Consider the following 21,651-nt stretch of genomic DNA (forward strand, 5'->3'; position numbering starts at 1 on the left):
GCGTGTGACCCCGCAAATAGTCACGTTGCAATTGCCCCCTTCACTCACCTTTCCCTTTTATCTCACCGTAAACCCCAAATCTCCCCCTTACACATTTCCTCTGTATCAGTTAGACTCTTTTCATAATTGATTTGATCCTTTGTTTCTAATCAATCCGATCTACCTTTGAAAAGCTTCCTTGAAATCAAGTTTGAAAGCTTCTGAAAGCTCCACTTCATTGGAAGCTAGCCTACTATCCACCTATCTTATCACATCTCGTCATATCTCGTCATACCGGAAATGGCTATCCGCTCAATGAAGTTCACACCTGAGTGAGTTGTTCTTTGTAAAGCAATCGCTTTCAAGCGTTTTTAATATCTGGAGTTTTAATTGACATCCTCAGGGTCCTTCTCGGCGCCCCTAGGCGTTCCTCGGCTGTTCCCAATGCGGCAGGCACCCTTGCAGTCTATACCCAGACATCTTATTCCTTCGAGTCACATTCCAAGACCAATGAGATCCGAATCATCGAGATTCAAAGTGGTCGATCTGCCTTGATTACAAATGACCCCGGTGCAAGTAATCCCCAGTGGCTTGGAGCTGATGATCAGCTGGTTTGGCTGAAGACTAAGACCAATGGCAACACCAGCTTTATCGTTGGCGATGCGCGCGAAGCTGATAAGACATACACTGCGGGAACTGTACCGGGTCCAGTCTCGGACTTGAAAGTCACTCTCATTGAACCGGGCAAGATTGGTTTTGCTGTCACCGGAAAGGCCAATCTCGATGGTTCCCTCTATAATCCCCAAGATGCGAAGAAACCCCACACAACTGGTCGCTTGTATACTTCGCTTTTCGTCCGACATTGGGATGCCTATGTCGATCCTCAGAAAAACTCGATTTTTTATGGACTTCTTGAGCAAGCCCCCTTATCACCTGCCCGCAGGCAGGCTGGGAAATACTCGGTTTCCGGCCTTACGAACCTGATCTCGGTGTCGGGCCTGACGGGTGTCGAGTCTCCGATCCCACCGTTTGGTGGCACAAGTGACTTTGACATTAGTCCCACGGCTATCGCATTCGTTGCCAAGGACCCTGGCTTGAACCCTGCGACACACACTGCCTGTTCCTGCTACTATACGCCCATGTTTTCTTGGACCAGCATGAGTACTTCTGAGATCAAGACTTGCAAAGTAGCTGGTCTACAGGGAGCTATGTCGTCACCTGTTCTGTCTTCGGACGGCAGTTCCATTGCTTTACTGGCCATGAAGGAAGATGGATACGAGTCTGATAAGAATCGGATTTTGTACGTTCCGAACCCATGGAACGGAGAAATGATTGAAGTGTTCGGGTCTTCTGATGGCAAGGGACTCTGGGACCTGAGTCCCTCTGCCCTCTCGTTTGCGCATGATGACAAGTCGCTCCTCATTCAGACCGAGGAAAGGGGACGCGGTGTCGTCTACCAGCTTCCTTTAGAAAACATTCGGAAGGCCACAACTGGTTCATTGAAGAGACTCACCCGGTCGGGATACGTAAATGACGTGGTCTCCGCGGCTGCGGGCTCCTCCAAATTATTCATCTCCAGCAGCAGTTTAGTGGACAACAGTGTATGGTCAATCATCGACCCGTCAAGCCCTGATCAAGTCCAGATTGTTTCGTCGAGTGCTCGTGGAGGGTCAGCATTTGGCCTTTCAGCAGCCCAGGTAGATGAGATCTGGTTCCAAGGAGCTGGAAATTACCAAGTCCATGCTTGGGTCGTGAAGCCTTCCGATTTCAAGCCGGGTCAGAAGTACCCTCTGGCCTATCTGATCCACGGTGGCCCCCAGGGAGCATGGAACGATCAATGGAGTACCCGCTGGAATCCTGCCGTCTTCGCGGAGCAAGGTTATGTTGTCATTACACCCAATCCAACCGGTAGCACTGGGTACGGACAGACTTTTACGGATGGAATTAAGGGCCAATGGGGAGGCCGACCTTATGAGGACTTGGTCAAGGGCTTTGAGTATATTCAACAGAATCTCGCATACGTTGACACCACGCGAGCTGTCGCCCTGGGTGCCTCATACGGTGGATATATGATGAACTGGATCCAAGGACACCCTCTTGGCCGCAAGTTCAAGGCACTGGTCACTCATGATGGCGTTTTCAGCATGACGGGACAATTGGCTAGCGAAGAGCAATATTTCCCCCTCCATGACCTTGAAGCGCCGATCTGGAAAAAGCCTGAGAACTGGGCTAAATGGGACCCATCGCGCTTTACGGCAAACTGGCAAACACCTCACCTCATTATCCACAATGAACTCGATTATCGGTTGACAATCGCCGAGGGCCTGGCAGCTTTCAACGTGTTGCAGATGCGCGGCATTGACAGCGCCTTCTTGACGTTCCCTGATGAGAACCACTGGGTCCTGAATCCTGAGAATTCTCTTATGTGGCATAAGACTGTGTTCAACTTTATCAACAAGTACACCGGTCTGCCTCAGGTCTCTGATGAACCTGATTTGTCAGACATTGGGGCCTTGGTCCTCTAATATGTGACTGCACACATGTATGACATAGTGTCGTGGCTCCTGTTCTATGACTGATTTTTCCTGATTTAACAAAGGATGGGAAAATTGTTTTGGAGGCAATTCACCTTAAAGAGCCACCCACAAAGAGCGCGTCTCGTTTTGTGATGGTTTAAGACTAAAGCGCTATTCCGGGGTGTTTCATCTCATTATCTATATCATTGCCATTATCAAGAAGCTCGAAGTCGCAAACTATAAGAGCGCTTCGTTGACTTGATTGTTCGGGTTTCCCTTTTTATTAGCCTTGCTTCTGTTTATCTAGCGGATACTCTATACTCTACTCCAATTCTATCAACAAACTTACGTTTACTTCCCTTCAACTCTTCAACTCTACCATGCCTGCAACTCCAATTTCTCCATCTCGCCCAAACAGCTGGTCTGTTCCTGACCCCAAGCTTACCGAACAGACGCAGACTTTCATTCCTCTACCTATCGCTCATCCTGACTTCGCTCCTGTTCTCGGGTATCTCAGGCAAAGATTACATCCTCTTGTCAGCTGCACCACAGGGCAAATTCCTCCAGATTTCCCGGAGACTATGCTCTCATACCACCTACTCACCAACAGCCAATTGGATAAACTTGCGCAATTCTTCCATCAAACCTCCCAGACCAGACCAGAAACCTGGATGTATCCAACCAAAATTCAAAAGCCATGGGTTGGCACCAATGCTGAGGTGGATGTCAATCTTGAAACCAAGCGTCGTCGCTTTGGACGCTTTATCGGGCTGAGAGGATGTGATTCGCCCGTGGAGGACCGCTCATTTTTCCACCAGGGAACTGCTGATGTGTCTAACATTACTACGCCGGATATGGAGGATGCGGCTTTATGGGAGATGGTGTTGTGTGTGGAAAAGGAGTGGCAAGCGGCTCTGGCAAAAGCGCAGGACCATTTTGGGTGGAAATGAGTATTTACTTTGATCAAATTTGGGTCTTTGTTTAGACGTGTTTTTTATAGAATTGGATTGTTTTCTATTTTTGTGACAATGATGAAACATTATCGGCGGTTCTAATTTTGGTGTAGGCCATAGAACATTAATAAGTCAATGAGAGAGTCAATATTATACTTTATCTCACAGCCAAGTCAAGAAAGCTCTAGCAAATCTCTCGTCAATTCAGGCTTAACTCGTATAAAATGACTTTCCCCGCGAATGTGGTTTAGCCGCGACGGCTAAAGAGACTTGGATAGAATCACCTTAAATAGTCTAACTTCCTGAACCCTGAACTTCTCAGTTACTTCCTCATTTGTACTTATCGTCAAAATGTCCCCCAAACCCCTCATTACACATCTCTACACCGCAGACCCATCCGCTCACGTCTTCAACAACAAACTCTACATCTATCCCTCCCACGACCGGGAAACAGATATCCAATTCAACGACAATGGCGACCAATATGACATGCAAGACTACCACGTCTTCTCCATGGACTCCCCAACCAGCCCAGTAACAGACCACGGGATCGTCCTCTCAGCAACCGATGTCCCATGGGTATCGAAACAGATGTGGGCGCCAGACGCAGCAACCAAGAACGGGAAATATTACTTGTATTTCCCTGCTCGCGATAAGGAAGGCATTTTTCGCATTGGTGTTGCTGTTTCCTCTACGCCAGAGGGCCCTTTCTTACCGCAGAATGAATATATCCGCGGTAGTTACAGTATTGATCCCGCTTCTTTTGTTGATGAAGATGGGAAGGCTTATTTGTATTTTGGTGGATTGTGGGGTGGACAATTGCAATGTTGGAAGAGTGAAGATGGTGAGATGGTTTTTGATGCTTCGAAGTCTGGACCTCAGGAACCGACTGGTGTTGGTGTTAAGGCGCTTTGTCCGCGTGTTGCTCAGTTGTCGGATGATATGCTTTCGTTTGTGGAACCGGCGAGGGAGGTGCAGATCTTGTTGGATGGGAAGTTGATTGAAGCGGATGATCATGAGAGACGATTCTTTGAGGCGGCGTGGATTCATCGGTATAATGGGACTTATTATTTTTCCTATTCGACTGGAGATTCGCATTATTTGGTTTATGCGACGGGGACTTCACCTTTTGGACCATTTACCTATCAGGGACGGATTTTGGAACCGGTGCTTGGCTGGACGACGCATCATTCTATTGTTGAGTTTCAGGGGAAGTGGTATTTGTTTTATCATGATTGTGAATTATCTGGTGGTGTTGATCATTTAAGATCTGTTAAGATGCGAGAGATTGTTTATGATGATGACGGAAAGATTCATCTGGCTTAACATCCTATAGGTCATTATTCTATACCTATTTAGTGTCCCATTCCTTTCTCCCAGTTCTCTTGTACAATCTTCCAGTATCTCTCTCGACTGCGGATACGGCAAGCCTTTCCATACTTGATCATCACTAAGAAGACAGCTGAGCAGGCCATACCAACAAAGGCAACGGATATAAAGCAGTTCTGGTACCCGAGGTTGTCAACCCAGGGTGTGATACTATGATATGTTAGCTATTTGTCTTTGCTAGAATACCGGATTTTACTTACCCATAACTAATAGCAAAGGACATAGTGTTTCGCACCAAGATACAGGTAGCCATCGCCACCCCGCTCAGTTCTCGGTAACTGTCAACCAAGTAATTGACACTGAGAGTGATACCACAGGTGTTGGTGAATGCAAGGATGCACATGGCCACAATCAGGCCAAACCAGTGTACTTCATGCGCGGCACCGACACCCCAGAGCAGAAGAGATCCCGGAACGAGGAACAGACACGCGATGAAAGGCCACAGACGATGTTCTGCCTCCATGACTCCATTGTTGCGACGGGCAAGTTTGATTGTCAGCCAGTCGCTGAATCGTCCAGTAAAAATTGATCTAGGTGGGTTAGTAATCTAGCATGAAGACTGTTCCGCATGGAACTCACCCAATTGCAACACCAAGACAGCATGCCAAGTAGCTAAGACCGACCATGGAGGACCTATTTCTTGTGAGCTAACCATTTTCTTTAATTTTGTTAATCACAGGACGTACCCAAAGCCATAGGGAGCGCCACCCAAGATAATTGATGCAGTTCCATTAAGAATATTGAACAGTACCAGATAGGATCCATAGGAGAATCTAGTCAAAAATTAGCATCCTATCCATTCAGAATTCACGGATATGGGTATAATACATACCCAGCATAGAAAATGACCGGCCATGATAGGAAGTACAAACTTTGCCAGAGTCGCCGAAACATGGTATTCTGCTTCTGTTTAGGGCCCAGGAGTGATAATGTCTGCCAATATGTTTTCTTGGTGTAGATCTCACCAGGCTCTGTTTCTGTAGGTACAGGCTCAGAGACTGGAGACTTTTCAGGGTCCGAGCTGTGCGAACTATGGGAGGAGCTCAGCCGCACATTGGCGATGGTGGCAGCTTGTACGTCATCTTCGCGGACATAGTTTGTTTCCTCCATGAAGAAAAATAGGAAGATCATGGCGCATCCACAGAAGATACTAGGCCAGTAAAATACCCATCGCCAGCCCTGATACTGTGCAATGAAACCGCAGATCACGGGGGCAAAGTAGTTACTACCAGCCAGGAAGAAGGCATATAATCCCATGTAGGTTCCACGCTCGTGGGTAAAGTACTAAAACATCATCAGTTGCAGTTTACTTGACACAGTCGTAGGTAACTTACCACATCGGTGACTGTAATTTCTGGAAGTGCCTCAATGGGGGCAGTGAAAAAACCCTGAAGCACACATCGAGCAATCCACTGACCGTATGTTGTGGCGTAAGGTCTAGATCATAAAATTAGTGTCAGACATAGATAGTAGGTGGAGATATCCTAACCCCCACATGGTTGTACCCTGGAGCTTATCAGTACATCATCTTTGGTATCCACCGGATGGGACTTACCAGGATTCCCGCCAATGACAGAATATATGTCAATCGCTTTCCGTATTGCATTGCGAAAGGCTGCCAGAAGAGCAACCCCCATCCCGCCAATAGGAACATGTACCCAGTTCCTTCATTGAGTGTACTAACTGATAGACCCGTCTCTTCAGACAGCTGCGTGAGAACCGAGTAAACTACCGAGCAAGCGATACCGGAGAATAATGTGTAGCTGCGTGAAAATCGATCAGCGATGCGCTAGGTCCGTGATTCGTCCTTCTACTCACACGCTAACGGAGACTGTCGACATCAGCTTCCTCCGAGGGCTCCAGTTCAGTGGATCATCTGGATGACCAGAGGGAGTGGGGATCAGAACAATGTCCCGATCTCCGCTTTCTAAATGTTGGGTATGTAAAACATGCTGCAAGTCAACTAGGGTGACAGTGCCTGGGATGGCGGAGCTGTCAATGACCGGTGCCATTGTTTATATTTGAGCAAGGGGTACAGTTGGGGAAGAGGAGATCGAAGCTCTATTTGAATGAGCTTCACAGCGTTGATAAGCGGCACCTTAGGTCGCCGATTTTGCCGATAGCGAGGGGAATCGGCAAAGCAGATAGAAGAAAGTTCGAAGTAAACATTAAAGATGTAACAGATGTAGACCGGAAGGGTTCCGCTGAGATAGGACTTTTGTGGCGTTGAATTGGCGATAAGCCGTTACATCGGAATCGGAGGCCAATTGAACTCTTTCCCCGCACTTTTGTACACCTAAGTAGCGAATCTTTGCCGTTTTGGCTAAGATAACCTTGTCAGCATTAGGTTACCTTCTGTAAAAGGAAACTTGACTGGTTCATCCCATGTAGTTGACGGAGTAGAGTCCGCTGCCTTTATCTCAGATAAGGTGGATAGTAAATCAAAGTGGGCAATCAAGGAATGAACTATCTATTGATAGTTGATCATATTAAAACTGCGAATATGCGTAAACAATCAACTATATGTTAGATTCAACCAACCTTCCTACTATACAAATCGCCAAAACAAAACAAAATACAGATGCACAGGATGTCCAGCGGTGCCTGCCGAGTACCCAGAGAAGGGGGAATGGAATGGAATGAACAGTGAAAAACCCAAGTATCATCTAATGGGATGCACCAGCTGCATCATCATCCGGCAATTCATTGATGACATCCTTGATGAGATCAATCAATTCGTCAATGTCAGGACGCTCGGAGGGTTCCACTTCAAGACATTTGCGAACAATGTCCTTGACTGGGGCGCTGATCGTGCTACTTCCGCTGCTCTTGGATACATCATCACTGTCACCAGCCTTTCCCTTGCCCTTGGTGGCATTGGACTTTTCGTCGGGGAATCGCCAGTCACCACCGAGCACACACATACTCAGACTACCACCGGTTTCCTCACTACGAGCCTCGAAGGGACTCTTTCCGACCAAGCATGCATACAAAGTGCAGCCTAGGGACCAGATGTCGACCTTTGTGTCAATGATCGACCCTGTTTTGACGTCAAACAGCTCAGGGGCACGATATGGCATAGTGCTATGCTCCGCGGCTGTATCTTGCACCGCCAAGGCCAGGGATCGGGATGTAATAGCGATCGGGCTGGGTGCCAAAGAACCGAGATCCATGAGGATAGGTGACTGACCATCATCGTCGATCATAATGTTACCTAAAGAAGAATTAGCAGAGATATTACGAATGCTGAATTAAGAGACTCACCGGGCTTAATATCGCGATGCGCATATGGACGCAAGTCGCCATCCTGGACGCCTTCCTGACTGCGCGTCACCTCGTCCTCCATCAATGGCTCATTCTCGTCATCGTCCTGCTCTTGTTGCACACGTTGGCTCGCTCGTCGCTGTGGCTTCATTTTCATTGTCCGTTCCGCATCCGCCTCCTCGCCTTCTCGCCGAACACCCTTTGCTTTGCGCGTAGATTTCGCGCCACTCTGGACACGATACTGGTGCATGGATCGCAAAGCATTGGCGACTCCAAGCATCAGCACCATCAGCCGCTTCTCTGGGAAGCGAGTGTGGTTGACCAGGTTGGCGTTGATGGCATCCTGGAGGTTGCCACGTTGGTAGTATGGTAGTAGGATGTAGACGGTTTTGGAGCCCGCATCACCACCATCCGATCTGAATTTGGAACCGGATTCTGTTGAGACGGAGTGATCGATGGAGTGGATGATGTTGTTGTCCGAGGTGAAGAGGTTGTAGGCTTCGACTTCTTTCAGAGCTTGTGACACGGATTCTTGACCAAAGGGACAGCGGATTTTTTTGAGAGCGAATAATTCGGAGGTAGCTTTATCTTGGACAAGATACACATAGGAGAAACCGCCCTATTCAAGTTTGGTGAATCGGTTAGCTTTCAGGCCTTGTCTTCTTCGCGTCGCCAAGCTTATATCATACCTCGCCTAGGAGTCGTAAGAGCTTGAAATTGCGATTATTTATCTTCAGTTGCGGTGAGCTGGGGAAACAGCACATGCAATCTGTGAAGGTGTAGAGGAGGTCGAAGAAGTACTGCGCCATGATGCTACCTCCGCAATGATCGGGACGGACTGGGGATGATGGGGATTTAACGCTGGAGAATAGATGATCACGAGTATTTTCTGGAATCTACCGAGATGAAAAATACTAATCAAATGAGAGACGCAGCTGTGGAGGTGGGGGGCTGAATGTAAGGGGAAAGTTGAAGGTAAGAGGTTGAGGTTGGAGATTCGGGGAAATGGATTGGATCGAGTGGAGCCAATGCGATCCATGGGTTTTATTTGTTGTCACTTTCTTTCCCCCCTTTATTATCATATGTATATGAAATCTTTCTGTACATAAGACGAAGCTTTTTCTTGTTTCTTTTTGTTCTAATTACAGAACTTCATCTGGTTGACGTCTCAACTATGATCCAGATTGGGCTTTAAAGCTTTACTTTCTCCTGACAAAAACAACTTCTTTTGCCTAACTCAACAACTTTCGACATACCCCCCTCCTTGACATAACGACCACCATGGCGATCCATGACGATGTACAGATCGGTGACATCGTCAATGTGCCCGGTGGCATGTTTGGTACGGTAAAATATTTGGGGTCAGTGGCGGGCAAACCGGGTCGATTTGCGGGCATCGAGTTGAGCAATGAACATGCGCCTCGGGGGAAGAACAGTGGAGATGTGGAAGGACGGAAATACTTTGCAACTTCCGTTCCTGGCTCGGGGATTTTTGTGCCGATGAATAACAGCAAGTACGTCACTCGAAGGATCACGTCAAACAACTTCGCCGTGCCTACAACTCCTGCTCGTGCCCCGCCGGTCAACTTCAGCAAGTCAGTCGGTCCGAGTCTTTCTACGCCTCGTCCTCGGATCCGTCGGCCCTCCCTCCCTCGACCTGAATCTCCACGTGTTCCCCCTCCAAAGCTAAGCTTGAGTGGCTTACGAACCCCCTCCGCCGCTTCGAGAACATCGGCCTCTAATGGATATCAACGAAGCCCTACCAAGGCCCCGTCACGACTGTCGGATCGACCACCATCACGTCTCAGCGTTGATGATGACGCTTCATCGTATGGAAGACCATCCGACTATACGCGTCCCTCTTCGATAGAGAACCAGGAATTGAAAAGCCAGGTTCAATATCTAGAAAAACAACTACATGATCGGGACAAGCAACTGGATGAGCAAGCGAAGACCCTCGGCGATTTCCAACGAACTATAGAGGAACTGGAGGGATCGGATGCTCTTTCGGTTCGTGCTCAGCTTCGGGAGAGGAACGAGCGAATCAACCAGCTGACCGCGGAATTCGATGGCCACCGAGCTGACTTCCGCAGCACGCTCGATACATTGGAGATTGCCGCATCTGAGACTGAGCGTGTCTACGAGCAGCGTCTGGATGAACTCCTGCAACAGAACAAGGAGCTCCAGGATCGTGGGGAAGATGTGGAGATCGTCGCTCAGCAACTAAAGCAGTTGGAAGAGCTAGTATCCGAGCTGGAAGAGGGTCTGGAAGACGCAAGGCGGGGTGAAGCGGAAGCAAGAGCCGAGGTCGAGTTCCTCCGTGGTGAGGTTGAGAGGACCAAGTTGGAATTAAAGAAAGAGCGTGATCACTCAGCCGCCGCGCTAAAGGACGCCCATACTGCGTCCGACGGACCCCGTCACTCTAGTGAAATCGAGCAGAAAGACGACGAAATCCGAGGTCTCAAGGCTATTATCCACTCTCTGAGCCGTGGAAACCCCAACGCCAATCACAATGAAAATGGCGTGGATGACCAAAACGAGCAGAATGAGCGTATTGCCCAGCTGGAGCAACGGCTTCACGAAACAGAGGGCAACTTTGAACGCAAAGACACCCGCATCGAAGAGCTAGAGCGGGAACTGCAGGAGCTCCGGTTGAGTTCCAACGAAGGAGGTCGCAATCGCAGTTCCACCGTGACCCTCTCTCCACCCAAACAGCACAAACCATCTGGTTCCCAGAGCAATATTGCCGTGAACATAAACCACGATCACCGTCTTTCTGATCGTACGGTGGTCCCGACCGACTGGCATGATGCCCCATTGGAGCCTCGCCAGCACAACCGCGGCATTTCCAGTTCTTCACAACAACGCCTCGAGCCCATGCCCGAGTCAGAACGCTCTTCTGATGATGATACTCAGTGGTGCGAGATTTGTGAGACAGGTGGCCATGATATCCTGAACTGCACTAGCATGTTTGGGCCCGGCAACGACAAGGCTCAGGCCCGGGAGGTGTCAAACAATCACTCAGGAAAGCCTGCTGACCACACTGATTCGCACGAAATCGATGACGATATTCACGAACATACTCCCTCTCCCAAGACTGGTCGGGACGTTGTCCTTGAGGGATTGAAGGGCATTGGTGGTATGGGTAGTTCCATGGCCCCCATTGCTGGCAAGTCCTCCGGCGTCATTGATGAGTCCAAGTGGTGTGCTCTCTGTGAGCGCGATGGCCATGAGAGCATCGACTGTCCTTTTGATGAATAATGTTCCATGGTGATACAAAAGTATGAGTTGTTGTGTTGGAGGGTCTTTGGTACGCCGATACTCGGTTGCCTCTTCTTCTCGTACATGTTTCTCTTCTATAACTGCCCCCCTTTACATGTTCTTTCTGTTTTGCATCATAAGATCTGATCGGCTTTTTTTATGGCTGTGATGCTCTTTCTTTCATTTCGGGCTATGTATTATTCCCCTTTGATACTTGACCACCTTTTCTGTGGTACCTGTTGATATACCTTTGTCTGATCTCTTGTCAGTCTTTCCTTGTCAACTCACTCATTCTTTTCACATGGCTATTCACCTGTCCGCAGCTATCAATTGGTGATGTACGAGGACCAGAGTTTGGGTCTTTTCTCGTACCATTCTCGCTCTTTCCAGACTCAAGCTGGAAGCTAATACAAAATCTAATACAGCATACAAACACTTTCTCTTGCAATTGTAGTCTGGTCCGTGGTTAATCTAAGCAAGGATGTATCTTGCATATGCACCTATTAGAAAACATCATTTTAACAAAATCATGGTCATAAAAAATGTTGTATTCGTCACTCATAATACAGTTTTATCTCGACTTCTATATTGAGTCTCCTTGCTCCATAGGAATTCTCCCCTTATTCAGGGTTCGTCGGGGGTTGCACTACCTCTCCTTCCTGATATCTCACCGCCGCAATCTCACCACAGCCCTTGCACCGTCTCTTCTCTTCATCTGCCCCAAATTCCTCCACCACAGCCTTGACCTGCGTCCCTAGATCCGTGCACACAAACTTTTTTTCCCATACCACCCCACTGCATCCCCGACAATACCACCGCATAATATCCTCAGCCCCATCTGGTCGTGGTTGCTCCATCACTACACCGACCGAGTCCTTGAAGCGGACCGGACTGTGCGGCGTATTAGCCGGTAACAGGAAGATTGATCCCTCGTGAATCGGGATATCCTGAAACGTGGGCGGATTGGTTGACGGATCGACTACCTTTAAGAGCATTGAACCTCGGTATTGATAGAAGAATTCGGGGGTTGTGTTGATGTGGTAGTCTGTTCGAGCGTTGGGTCCGCCGACAATCATCACGGTATAGCCGGCCGTTGCCGGGGATGAGGGGTGGTAGACACAGTAATTATTGACTGGTGGTTGTAGGAGATGAGAATTGGCTTCGAGCCTGGTTTGAAATTGTTAGTTCTTCAGTAGACTTGTTGGTTGAAGCTGAGGTGCAGCTTGTGGATATTCATCACCCCGCTATGATTCATTGGGATTGAGGAGGGGGAAAGAAGGGGTTGATCTCCTACCATTTGGGGATGTTTAGAGCTGGAGGTAACATTATGAGATTATTTCTGATGTGAACAAAGCGATGATGATGAAAGCTGTGCGAAATCAATGATCAAATCTAGGAAAGGGGAGTCGCGTGTTCAGTGTCTCGAATCTTGATAGATTCATTATCTGATCCGGTGATAACAGCTCGGACATAAGCCGATGCGCCGGACCCGGACTAACCTTAGCTCCGCTCAATTTTTCTTTTTTCCGTTTGAAGCTTCAATGGTCTCGACGCTTAATCAGGTTAAGACAGCACATCATGGCGACCCAACAACCTCCTTTGAAGTTTACTTCACACCATAACCTCATCTATCGCCTGGTTCTCTCCACCCTCACCGGCCGCACAGTGCACATCTCGCAAATTCGTTCCAAGTCGCCGACCAACCCCGGTCTCGCTCCTCATGAGATTTCTTTCCTGCGCCTCTTGGAGGCCGTTACCAATGGCTCCCAAATGGAAATCTCCTACACGGGTACAATTGTTGTGTACAAGCCCGGTCTGATTACCGGTAGCGCGTCTGGCAGCGGTGCCAGTGGAGGCATGATCAAGCATGAGTTGCCTTCAAACTGCAACCGCGGTCTCAGCTACTACCTGATCCCTCTCTGCCTTTTGGCTCCCTTCTCCAAAGCGCCCATGAAGATCCTTTTCAGCGGTCCGGGTGTCATTACTTCCTCCACTCCCACAGGTGACATGTCTGTCGACAGTGTCCGCACAGCCATCCTTCCGCTTTACAACCAGTTCGGCATGTTCAACAACGTGGAACTCCGCATCCTAAAACGCTCGAACCCAGGTCCTAATGGTCGCGGTGGTGGTGGTGAAGTGCAGTTTGTGTTCGGTCATCAGATTCGTCTCCCGAAGACACTACACCTAATGAACCCGGGTCGCATTAAGCGCATCCGTGGTGTGGTATACTCAGTTGGCGTGTCGGGTTCCAACAACGCTCGTATGATCGAAACTGCCCGTGGAATTCTCAACCCTCTCAGCCCCGATACCTACATCTTCTCCGACGTCTCGTCTGCGCCTCTCATCCCCGCTCCGGACAGGAACAACCCAAACGCAAAGAAGAAGATTGGTCTTGGATTCGGTTTGTCGCTGGTAGCAGAGTCTTCCACTGGCTGTCTCTACTCGGCTGATGTAGCTTCTCCACCTTCCGGTGGTCAGCCTCCAGAGGATATCGGTAAGCAGTGCGCATACCAGCTGCTGGAGACCATCTCCAAGGGCGGTTGCGTTGCCCCGGCTGCGGCGCCGACCATGTTGACTCTGATGACCATGGGTTCCGAGGATGTGGGCCGGTTGCAGGTGGGTCGAGAGGTCATCGCCGACCCTAACATAATCCAGCTCGCACGGGATATGACCAAGTTCGGTGCGCCAGGCTGGGGTATCCGTGATGCTTCGGATGAGAATAGCACAGATGTGATTGTCAGTGTGGTCGGTCGCGGTATCGGCAATGTCGGCAGAAAGGTTGCTTAGACGATAGGCAATTTTTCCTGATCCCCGTTTGTCCTGGCTGCACTCGCACCAAAGACTTTCTCGCCAGTCCCTGCCGGAAGGACACATCTGCAGATGACTGCTCACTCCGAATGATCTTGGGGTCATCCATGTCATGGCCCCGACATGGACTAAGAACGCGCCGTTTGGTGCTCGCACGGATCTGATGATTCAGTGAACAGGCCCCAGAAAGGGTACAATCTGCCACCGTCATGTCCAAAGCCACCCCACTGTCCACCATTCTTTTGAACCGGAATATCATGATACCCGATGTCTGTTATAGTCACCAAAAGTCAACGTTCCTATTTTGTTTTGCATCGCATATTGGCGCTCCCTGTTGGATTGGAGTTTGTGTATATACTGTACTAAAAAAAAGAAGATACCTATCAATATCCTCCGGCGCTTTGCCATGTATGAATTCAAGTTGAAAATACATAACTGTAGATATCTATAAATAACACCTATAATAGGAATCTACTATATTCATGATTTCTAAATATATACACAACCAAGACGCCACCATGACTACTGCTGTCGCTTAGCCGCCTTTGCCTCCAGGATTGTAAAGGCCTCGTCTTTACCAATGTGCCTCAAATAGCCATCGACATGTGTGGTCATATCGACTTTACCGAATGACACAGTAAGGAATGGGTTTCGGTGAGCAGCCCATTCACAGTAAATATCAGGATTGAAACTCCGCGTAAAAGCATTCAAGAGGTTAAGCAGAAAGTAGTTCACCCCCTCTTCTGCCTCGGTTCTGGGGAAGCTCTTTCTTGTGCTGGCGTAATTCTCGTAATCGCACTTGCCGGAGTATTTGGCGCACGCTGGACGTGCTCAGAGCTACCTTCTCCCTGAATAGCTTCTGAATGAGGGCGCAGCCGAGCCGATTGAAAAGGCGGCTCGGCCGACTCGCGCTCCGTCACTATTAGCTGAGCAAGTTTCACCAATGCAAACATTCCCAGTAAGTTCTTGTCGGGGCGAGTCTCGTTCTCAACTTGAGGAAACAATTCCTCGAAGGTAATGTCAGCCTGGATGCCTTTTGTCCCTTTGCGAGTTCAGCGCCGCGCTTCCCCTTGATCATTAGCTGCTGTGCTTTCACCTACAGCTCCTTTTTATCGACGATTCTGATTAGCTCAGAGATACGGTAAACACGACCGCGTTTTTTTTTTACCGATGCCCGAACGGTCGCAGAGGAAATAAAACGCGTTGCGAGGTCGGCTGAGCGCCATATTCCATCTGTTCAGAACGGACATGAATCCGAGCTTATCTGTGAACTGATGATTACATTGAGGATCACGACTGAACTTTCCTGACCCTGGAAAGAACCGACTTTGCGCACATCGACTTTATTGAATCCAAGCTGTGTGAGCCTGGACCAGCACCCGCTGATAAAGGCGGTATTGGGCTTCATATGGCGTCAGGATCACAATGTCTTTCGGATTGAGGATTCTTCTGCGAAGCAATGCTCGACAGAGTGCGATACCCTGTTCCACGAACGTGCTATTGAAGATAGAAAACCCCGTGTCATTGACAAATTTCCTTTGGGATTCTGAAACAACTTCAAGGTCCTTCGACGCGCAATGGTGTTGAATAAGGAGAGAGGGGGGATGTGGAAAGTAAAGGTAGGAGGGAAGTTGAGAAATGGTAAAAGTGAATAAAAGTGCCAATTGAAATACTGTATAATGTTTCAACATCTGAATGATACTCTGATTTGGTGCACAATGGTAGAGATATAATAATAATGTTCAATGTTGATTCTATCAAGTAATTTAGTATGCGCTTTCCCCATAAATGCACCCAACGCCAAAATGCAGCAAAAGCCAGTCAATAGATATCTATTCCGAAACATCTTCATCCTTCCCAGGATACATAATATCCTGTCGAATCACCGCTAGAACATGGTTGACAAGAACAAATAACCACATGCAAATAACACAAATAGACAATGCAGACCCAAAGCCCTTAATACCAGCACTCTCGAACGAGTTTCCTAGGGTGATAGTAGCGATGGTAAATCCAGTATTAGGAAAGACCATAGCCCACCAACTAAGATGGAATGCAGTGGGTGGGGACCGAATCACTGCAATCAACGCAATGCAGAAGAACCAGAGACTGAGAGCCCACAAGAAAGCACCAGCTGCAAGAGCGAGGATCTCAATCATCCGTCCATCTGCCGCGGTATCTTCGCTGCCCATGACACTAAACGTCTCCGGAAGGCCGCGGGCCATGCCGATGAGCGCCAGCGCTGTGAAGGATGGTGGACCGACACAGATAAACATACCCGGTCTGTGCTCGCGATTCGGGAGACCGGACTCCATCAGCCGGCCAATGTAGTGCGAGTACATCATGAAGCTGATGCAGAATCCGAGACCTTGAAAGGTCATTCCTGCTGTGACCACTGGGATGGCGGAGCGGTCGGGCTGTCTCTCTGCAATCACGGAGGCAATGGTGCCGCTAAGCATGATGGGGAAGGCTGGCAGGATCCACGACGGCATCATGGTTTGCAGACGATATGTGACGGAGGTGAAGAGGTAGGAGTATTGAAAGATCGCCACGGCAAAGGTGCAAACACAGTACACCCAGAACAGAACCTCGAGGGTGGTGGAGAAGGCTTGTTCGGGATCATCTCCAAAGTATCGCTCCAGGCCAGTGATTATTGTTGCAACGGAGAGCCAGAATGTGGGGAAAAAGAGTCCCTCTCTGTCGTGGGTGAGGGATTGGACTAGTCCGCCGTGGATAATAAATCGTGCTGCCATTAATGAGCAGACAAAGGCGAACATGATCAGGTTGATTATATAGACTGCTAGGCCGATCTCATCAAGACCTTTGAACCGGTTGGGTTGGCTAGCTAGCAGAAGTGCTAAGCCACCGGTGCTCATGGTTAATGTGTACCATGCCCATGTGAAATGACGGAGTCGTTGGCGAAAGGTCAATTGAATTGGTTTGTTGGACTTTTCTTCCTCGAGGATGGGTTTGTCGGAGTGGGAGGAATGCGGAGGGAGTTCGTGGCACTCGGCCCCTAAGAGCCCAGGGTGGGACATGTTGGAGACAGCTAGTCTAAGATATAAAGAATAAAGAACAAATAGAATGTCTGAAGAAAGATCAAATGATATAATAATCAATGCTCGCTGTGTGATTGAGATTTCATAAATGCATAGAAAGAGCGAGGAAGTCGGTGGATTTAAAGCTCTGAAGTCTGGGGGCAAAGCCCATGGGGAAGAAGTATCAATTCAATTCATGCCCAAAGCTTGTAACGATATTCGCAAGCCAAGAAAACACCAAGAATCTTGCACAGCCCAAGGTGTATAGAGCAGGGGTTCCATCACGAAGGTTGACCTACCAGCATCAACATAGTTATCAAGGCCCATCAAGGCCGTGAGAGATCCAGTCCAGAATAGATCAAACCAGTCCATTTGGTCTTGGCATCACGGGCAGGTGTATAGCGGAAAAGGGGGATGAACTATCCACCGGGCTAGTGCATAAAGAAATTGCGATGCCTATGGAAAAGTGTTCTCCAGCGGCAGCCAAGACTTCCCTTGATGATCTCAAAGTTTGTTCCCCTGAGTGCGCCACGTCCTGACGCAAATGCAAACTTACACCGATGACGTGAACTCAGTTCTCAGGCCGGTACAAGAGAATTCTCTGCCCGAGATCAAAATGCACCACATGTAGGCCATACGCCGTGCAGTGGTCTTCTCCGAAACTTTCAACTTTCAAGGTGTGTGTAACCCAGGCCAAGAGCCAAGGGCCAAGACAACCATGATCGACGGTGCATCATTAGACGGTCCGCTGCCAAGCTTTACTGTGGCAGTGAAGATTCACTCCGTACTCTGTACTCTGTGCGAATACCAAAATCGAAGGTGAAGGGGCTCGAGCGGAGAGATTTTATACAACTAATCATGTCACAAGGTTTCCCCCTGAACATCCTTATCTTCGCCAAGCTCCAACATTGAAGCATTGAACAATTGCACTATTGAAATACTGAACTATTGATTCCCATGCTTTTGCCAAGACTTCTATTTACGTGGCGACAATGATATCTTTCATGCCTGCTTTTGGGCGCTTAAGACTACATCATTTTGCCAAGAATGCCTAGAGTCGCATATGTCCCCGTACATGTTACGGAGATTTGACCAGCCACCATGACATCTTTACCACATTGCTTTATGAAACAGAATCCGATTTTCAACGAGTACAAGTCTACTGCTCATCTGTATTTATACATTCTTATAATTCATTTGTGCAATTCTCAGGCTTACAAATTTCAAAGATTGAAACAAACTCTAAACAGCCAAGATAACTCCCAAACGGATGCGCGTAACTGACAATTAACAATCATGGATCAAAACATGCAGATCTGACAAAGGGAACAGTACCAATGCAGAAAATCAAAAACAAAACCAAAAAAAGAGGAAGCCAAGGCCCAAGACTTCGTGATCGGCATCGACAGCCACAGTCTAGAAGAATCTCATCTCCAATCACATCATCCGGAAGACCACATCAGAGGCCAGCTCCGGCGTCTTATCCAACAACACCCGAAGATTTCTCGGCGGTCCATTATCGGCCCGCTCCACCTTAGCATCCATCGGACGCACAGCCGGTGTACCGGCCTCACTATCTCCAGGCGAATGATACCTCGCCAACGCCTTCAACCTGCAGGACGCATAATGAACCACCAATCGTCGAAGCTCATTCTCTCGAATCTGCGTCGCAACAGTCTCGGAGATCGGTTCCAGCCGCTCTGTGTGCGTATATGCGTACCGCAGCAGATCGAGGACCATGGGGGCTTGCAGCTCGGCCAAGTCGCCAAGAGGTTGTGAATCAGGGATGGGGGTTGCATCTGTGTCTTCGAGGGCTAGACTGAGGAGATCTCGGTGGAGTTTTCGGAGACAGAGTTGGGCGAGAGAGGGGATGAGGAAGCGGGTGGCGAAGACGTATACCTTGGCATGGAAGGTGAGGTATGGGACTTTGTGGGTGGTTTCGCTGGGGGTTGAGGTTGGAGTATGCTCGTCGTTGTACTGGAGGGCGGCGAACTCGTCCCACAGACTTAGGCCTGGTGTGCGGGGTGAGGAGTCGGCTTGGGATTGTTTGGCAAAGGACATGTCGATTGATGGCTTAGATGGGACTTGGGCTTCTTCTTCGACCTCTTCTTCCCATTGTTCTTGTGGAGTACCCTGAGCATACTCTTCTTGCTCCCACTCTGTTGGCTGCTCTGTCTCTGCCACTTGTTCGGGCTCCGGTGCGGGCTCAGCTGGAGCAGGGATGTCATATGTTGGCTCCGATTCAGGGGCTGTGGACTCGTTCCAGTCTGGGTTGGCGAAGGACTGCTCAGGCACATCCAGCGTTGCATCTGCATCTGCCTGGGTTTCAGGAGGTGGCGTTGATGGCGGCGTAAAGTTGACAGGTGCCTCCTCGGTAAACTCAGACGCTTGGTTCTTACCCTTCTTCTTTTTACCCTTCTTGGCTTTTTTATTCGTCTCAGCCTTTGGCGAATCCCAAGCGTCGTTATCCATCACCGGTGTCGGGTCCATCTCAACCTCAGCCTCGGGTTCAAGCTGAGCTTCAGCTTCCACCGGTACGACATTCTCATTGTATGAGCCATTATCTTCCGGTGTCGCAGGTGTATTCTCCGCTGATCTTTCGTCTGCTGCAGCCTCCGTCAATGTCTCTTGCTCGGCCGGCTGTTGTTCGGGCTGGGGTTCAGGCTCGGGTTGGAACTGAATCTGAGGCTGAGGCTCAACCTGACGTCTTACAGATCGGCTGACTGACGCGACGGATTCCGGAGGTGGTGATGGAGCAGGTGGTGGCACTCCCGAGGACATAGATTCCGAGCGATAAAACCCTCGCCATGTCCTTGTAGGACTGAGAGTATCCATAGTGCCTCTTCTTGTCTTTTTCTCCCCGAGGGACTGGTGGTTTGGGGACCTTGTAGTCCCCTCGGTACGTATACGCCCAGAATGCAGCGAAGGTTTCCGCATCGAATTCCTCCAATGTCACGACGGAGCCTGAGCCGACCTTAGAATCCTTCACAACGGACTTTTCCTTGACGAACTTAGCCAACTCCGGGGAGACATGTCGGGCTAGCTCCGAATGAATGGTCTGCTTGTTGCGCTCTGGACCAAGGAAAAAGGTCCAGACGGAAGACTCGCTGGTACTATATCATTACTCGTGTCAGTAAGGATTCATCTTTTTGTTTGGATGTTTCTGTGACTCACATTTGGTCATCCGGGGAGTCCATTATGAAGTTAATTAAAGAAAAGTATCCCTGGTGAAGGGTCTTCTAGCTTGGGGATGAAATCCTTAAATATCCATTCTGAGCTTTGGGCCAAACCACCGGGCAGCTCACGCGCCCCAGCCGACCCAGATAGCTCCCTTAGTCTGCTACGTGTACGACCCTGATGGGTGTGGAGAGGACGCCAGCATGCCAGCAGACCGACTTTGATCCCAAACTATGAAGCTAATGGAGCTAAGAGTGGATTAGTTGTGACCTCGTGGAGGTCGCAATACTACTGAACTTGGCATAGTATTTTCCCAATTCATGCAGGAAACTACATATAGCTTTTTTTTATGCATGATGCAGCCAGCTTGCATTTCCTTTTACTATCTCGACGAAAATTCCCGTGAATTGGAAAGATTTGATTTGTTGCTGGGAATGGGCGACGTTGGATGTTAGTGCCCAATCCCAGCCTTCAGAGAAACCCAACTGTGGGCCTGTCATGTTGATTTGTTCACCGTTCACAGCTTCACTTTTATTATCATTCTCTTTGCTGATTTGTCCAATTTTGTGGCGGTCTGACTCGATAGCTAGACAATGCCTTGATATGGGTTGTGAGTCCGACTCGGTCAAATGGCTCGAATTCCGTACTTTTGTCAATTTTCATCTGAGATGAGAAATTCAATTTTCCATTCACTTGTCTGGAATTCTTGCATATGAATTCTAACTCAGGATTGGTAGAGCTGTCATAAGTTGATTAGCTAAGATGCCTGCATTTGCGATCGACTTCTACTAAGCTTAACCTTTGATATATGTATCCACTTCTAGTGACTCTGTAACACGATGCCAAATGCCGACCTTCATCCACCAAATTTCATCCTGGGAGTTGCTCAAGTACCTAAGTCAATCTCATGCACTCTGATATACCCCGGGGCCAATGGCTTCGAGCCAGGTACCTGAGATCACCCTTGGATGTTTCCTATAGCCTATCCAGATAGCCTTCAGCACCTCCACTTTTGAATATGTATACTATATATCCATAGATTGAAAAATGAAAGTTCTGTGTCGTATTCGAAAGGCACTTGGTTTTATTCCTTTAGATCAGCTTTACTCGAAACAGCATCCCCTGATAAATTTAACTGGCTCTATTTGACTTTACGTGTCTAATCCGACTTCACATGCATCTGGGACTCTCTGAACTTTGTAACACGTTCGGCATAGACTGGATTGACCTCCATCATAGCTTATCAATTGTCTCAGAAAGATACGA

The 21,651-nt window shown here is 48.7% G+C and overlaps 10 protein-coding genes across 10 annotated transcripts; 5 read left to right on the top strand and 5 right to left on the bottom strand.

Moving 5' to 3' along the window:
* Positions 1 to 279: 279 nt before the first annotated feature.
* N7520_000302 (oligopeptidase family protein) lies at positions 280 to 2,504 on the top strand (the record flags this gene model as incomplete). Its single annotated transcript, XM_057134237.1, has 2 exons — positions 280 to 311; positions 383 to 2,504. The coding sequence occupies 2 exons, from the start codon at positions 280 to 282 to the stop codon at positions 2,502 to 2,504; spliced, it is 2,154 nt and encodes a 717-aa protein (XP_057000173.1).
* A 371-nt stretch (positions 2,505 to 2,875) lies between these two features.
* Positions 2,876 to 3,445, top strand: N7520_000303 (uncharacterized protein; the record flags this gene model as incomplete). The annotated part of the gene is made up of 1 exon (XM_057134238.1): positions 2,876 to 3,445. The coding sequence occupies one exon, from the start codon at positions 2,876 to 2,878 to the stop codon at positions 3,443 to 3,445; it is 570 nt and encodes a 189-aa protein (XP_057000174.1).
* Positions 3,446 to 3,799: 354 nt separating this feature from the next.
* On the top strand, positions 3,800 to 4,774 carry N7520_000304 (glycoside hydrolase family 43 protein; the record flags this gene model as incomplete). The annotated part of the gene is made up of 1 exon (XM_057134239.1): positions 3,800 to 4,774. One exon carries the CDS (start codon positions 3,800 to 3,802, stop codon positions 4,772 to 4,774), a length of 975 nt encoding a protein of 324 aa, XP_057000175.1.
* Positions 4,775 to 4,803: 29 nt separating this feature from the next.
* On the bottom strand, positions 4,804 to 6,849 carry N7520_000305 (putative MFS transporter; the record flags this gene model as incomplete). Its single annotated transcript, XM_057134240.1, has 9 exons — positions 4,804 to 4,987; positions 5,038 to 5,367; positions 5,417 to 5,470; positions 5,524 to 5,610; positions 5,670 to 6,121; positions 6,172 to 6,274; positions 6,327 to 6,343; positions 6,393 to 6,600; positions 6,656 to 6,849. 9 exons carry the CDS (start codon positions 6,847 to 6,849, stop codon positions 4,804 to 4,806), a joined length of 1,629 nt encoding a protein of 542 aa, XP_057000176.1.
* Positions 6,850 to 7,503: 654 nt separating this feature from the next.
* N7520_000306 (putative serine/threonine protein kinase ENV7) lies at positions 7,504 to 8,910 on the bottom strand (the record flags this gene model as incomplete). The annotated part of the gene is made up of 3 exons (XM_057134241.1): positions 7,504 to 8,051; positions 8,102 to 8,720; positions 8,791 to 8,910. 3 exons carry the CDS (start codon positions 8,908 to 8,910, stop codon positions 7,504 to 7,506), a joined length of 1,287 nt encoding a protein of 428 aa, XP_057000177.1.
* A 472-nt stretch (positions 8,911 to 9,382) lies between these two features.
* Positions 9,383 to 11,362, top strand: N7520_000307 (CAP-Gly domain containing linker protein BIK1; the record flags this gene model as incomplete). The annotated part of the gene is made up of 1 exon (XM_057134242.1): positions 9,383 to 11,362. One exon carries the CDS (start codon positions 9,383 to 9,385, stop codon positions 11,360 to 11,362), a length of 1,980 nt encoding a protein of 659 aa, XP_057000178.1.
* A 620-nt stretch (positions 11,363 to 11,982) lies between these two features.
* Positions 11,983 to 12,688, bottom strand: N7520_000308 (3-hydroxyanthranilate 3,4-dioxygenase; the record flags this gene model as incomplete). Its single annotated transcript, XM_057134243.1, has 2 exons — positions 11,983 to 12,529; positions 12,657 to 12,688. The coding sequence occupies 2 exons, from the start codon at positions 12,686 to 12,688 to the stop codon at positions 11,983 to 11,985; spliced, it is 579 nt and encodes a 192-aa protein (XP_057000179.1).
* Positions 12,689 to 12,940: 252 nt separating this feature from the next.
* On the top strand, positions 12,941 to 14,149 carry N7520_000309 (RNA 3'-terminal phosphate cyclase-like protein; the record flags this gene model as incomplete). The annotated part of the gene is made up of 1 exon (XM_057134244.1): positions 12,941 to 14,149. One exon carries the CDS (start codon positions 12,941 to 12,943, stop codon positions 14,147 to 14,149), a length of 1,209 nt encoding a protein of 402 aa, XP_057000180.1.
* Positions 14,150 to 16,002: 1,853 nt separating this feature from the next.
* On the bottom strand, positions 16,003 to 17,208 carry N7520_000310 (tellurite-resistance/dicarboxylate transporter family protein; the record flags this gene model as incomplete). The annotated part of the gene is made up of 1 exon (XM_057134245.1): positions 16,003 to 17,208. The coding sequence occupies one exon, from the start codon at positions 17,206 to 17,208 to the stop codon at positions 16,003 to 16,005; it is 1,206 nt and encodes a 401-aa protein (XP_057000181.1).
* A 1,437-nt stretch (positions 17,209 to 18,645) lies between these two features.
* Positions 18,646 to 20,405, bottom strand: N7520_000311 (uncharacterized protein; the record flags this gene model as incomplete). The annotated part of the gene is made up of 3 exons (XM_057134246.1): positions 18,646 to 19,908; positions 19,937 to 20,321; positions 20,383 to 20,405. 3 exons carry the CDS (start codon positions 20,403 to 20,405, stop codon positions 18,646 to 18,648), a joined length of 1,671 nt encoding a protein of 556 aa, XP_057000182.1.
* Between the last annotated feature and the right edge of the window lie 1,246 nt (positions 20,406 to 21,651).

Source organism: Penicillium odoratum (genome assembly GCF_028828045.1).
Source record: "Penicillium odoratum strain IBT 22623 chromosome Unknown utg000001l_segment0_segment0, whole genome shotgun sequence".
Taxonomy (NCBI): Eukaryota; Fungi; Ascomycota; class Eurotiomycetes; order Eurotiales; family Aspergillaceae; genus Penicillium; species Penicillium odoratum.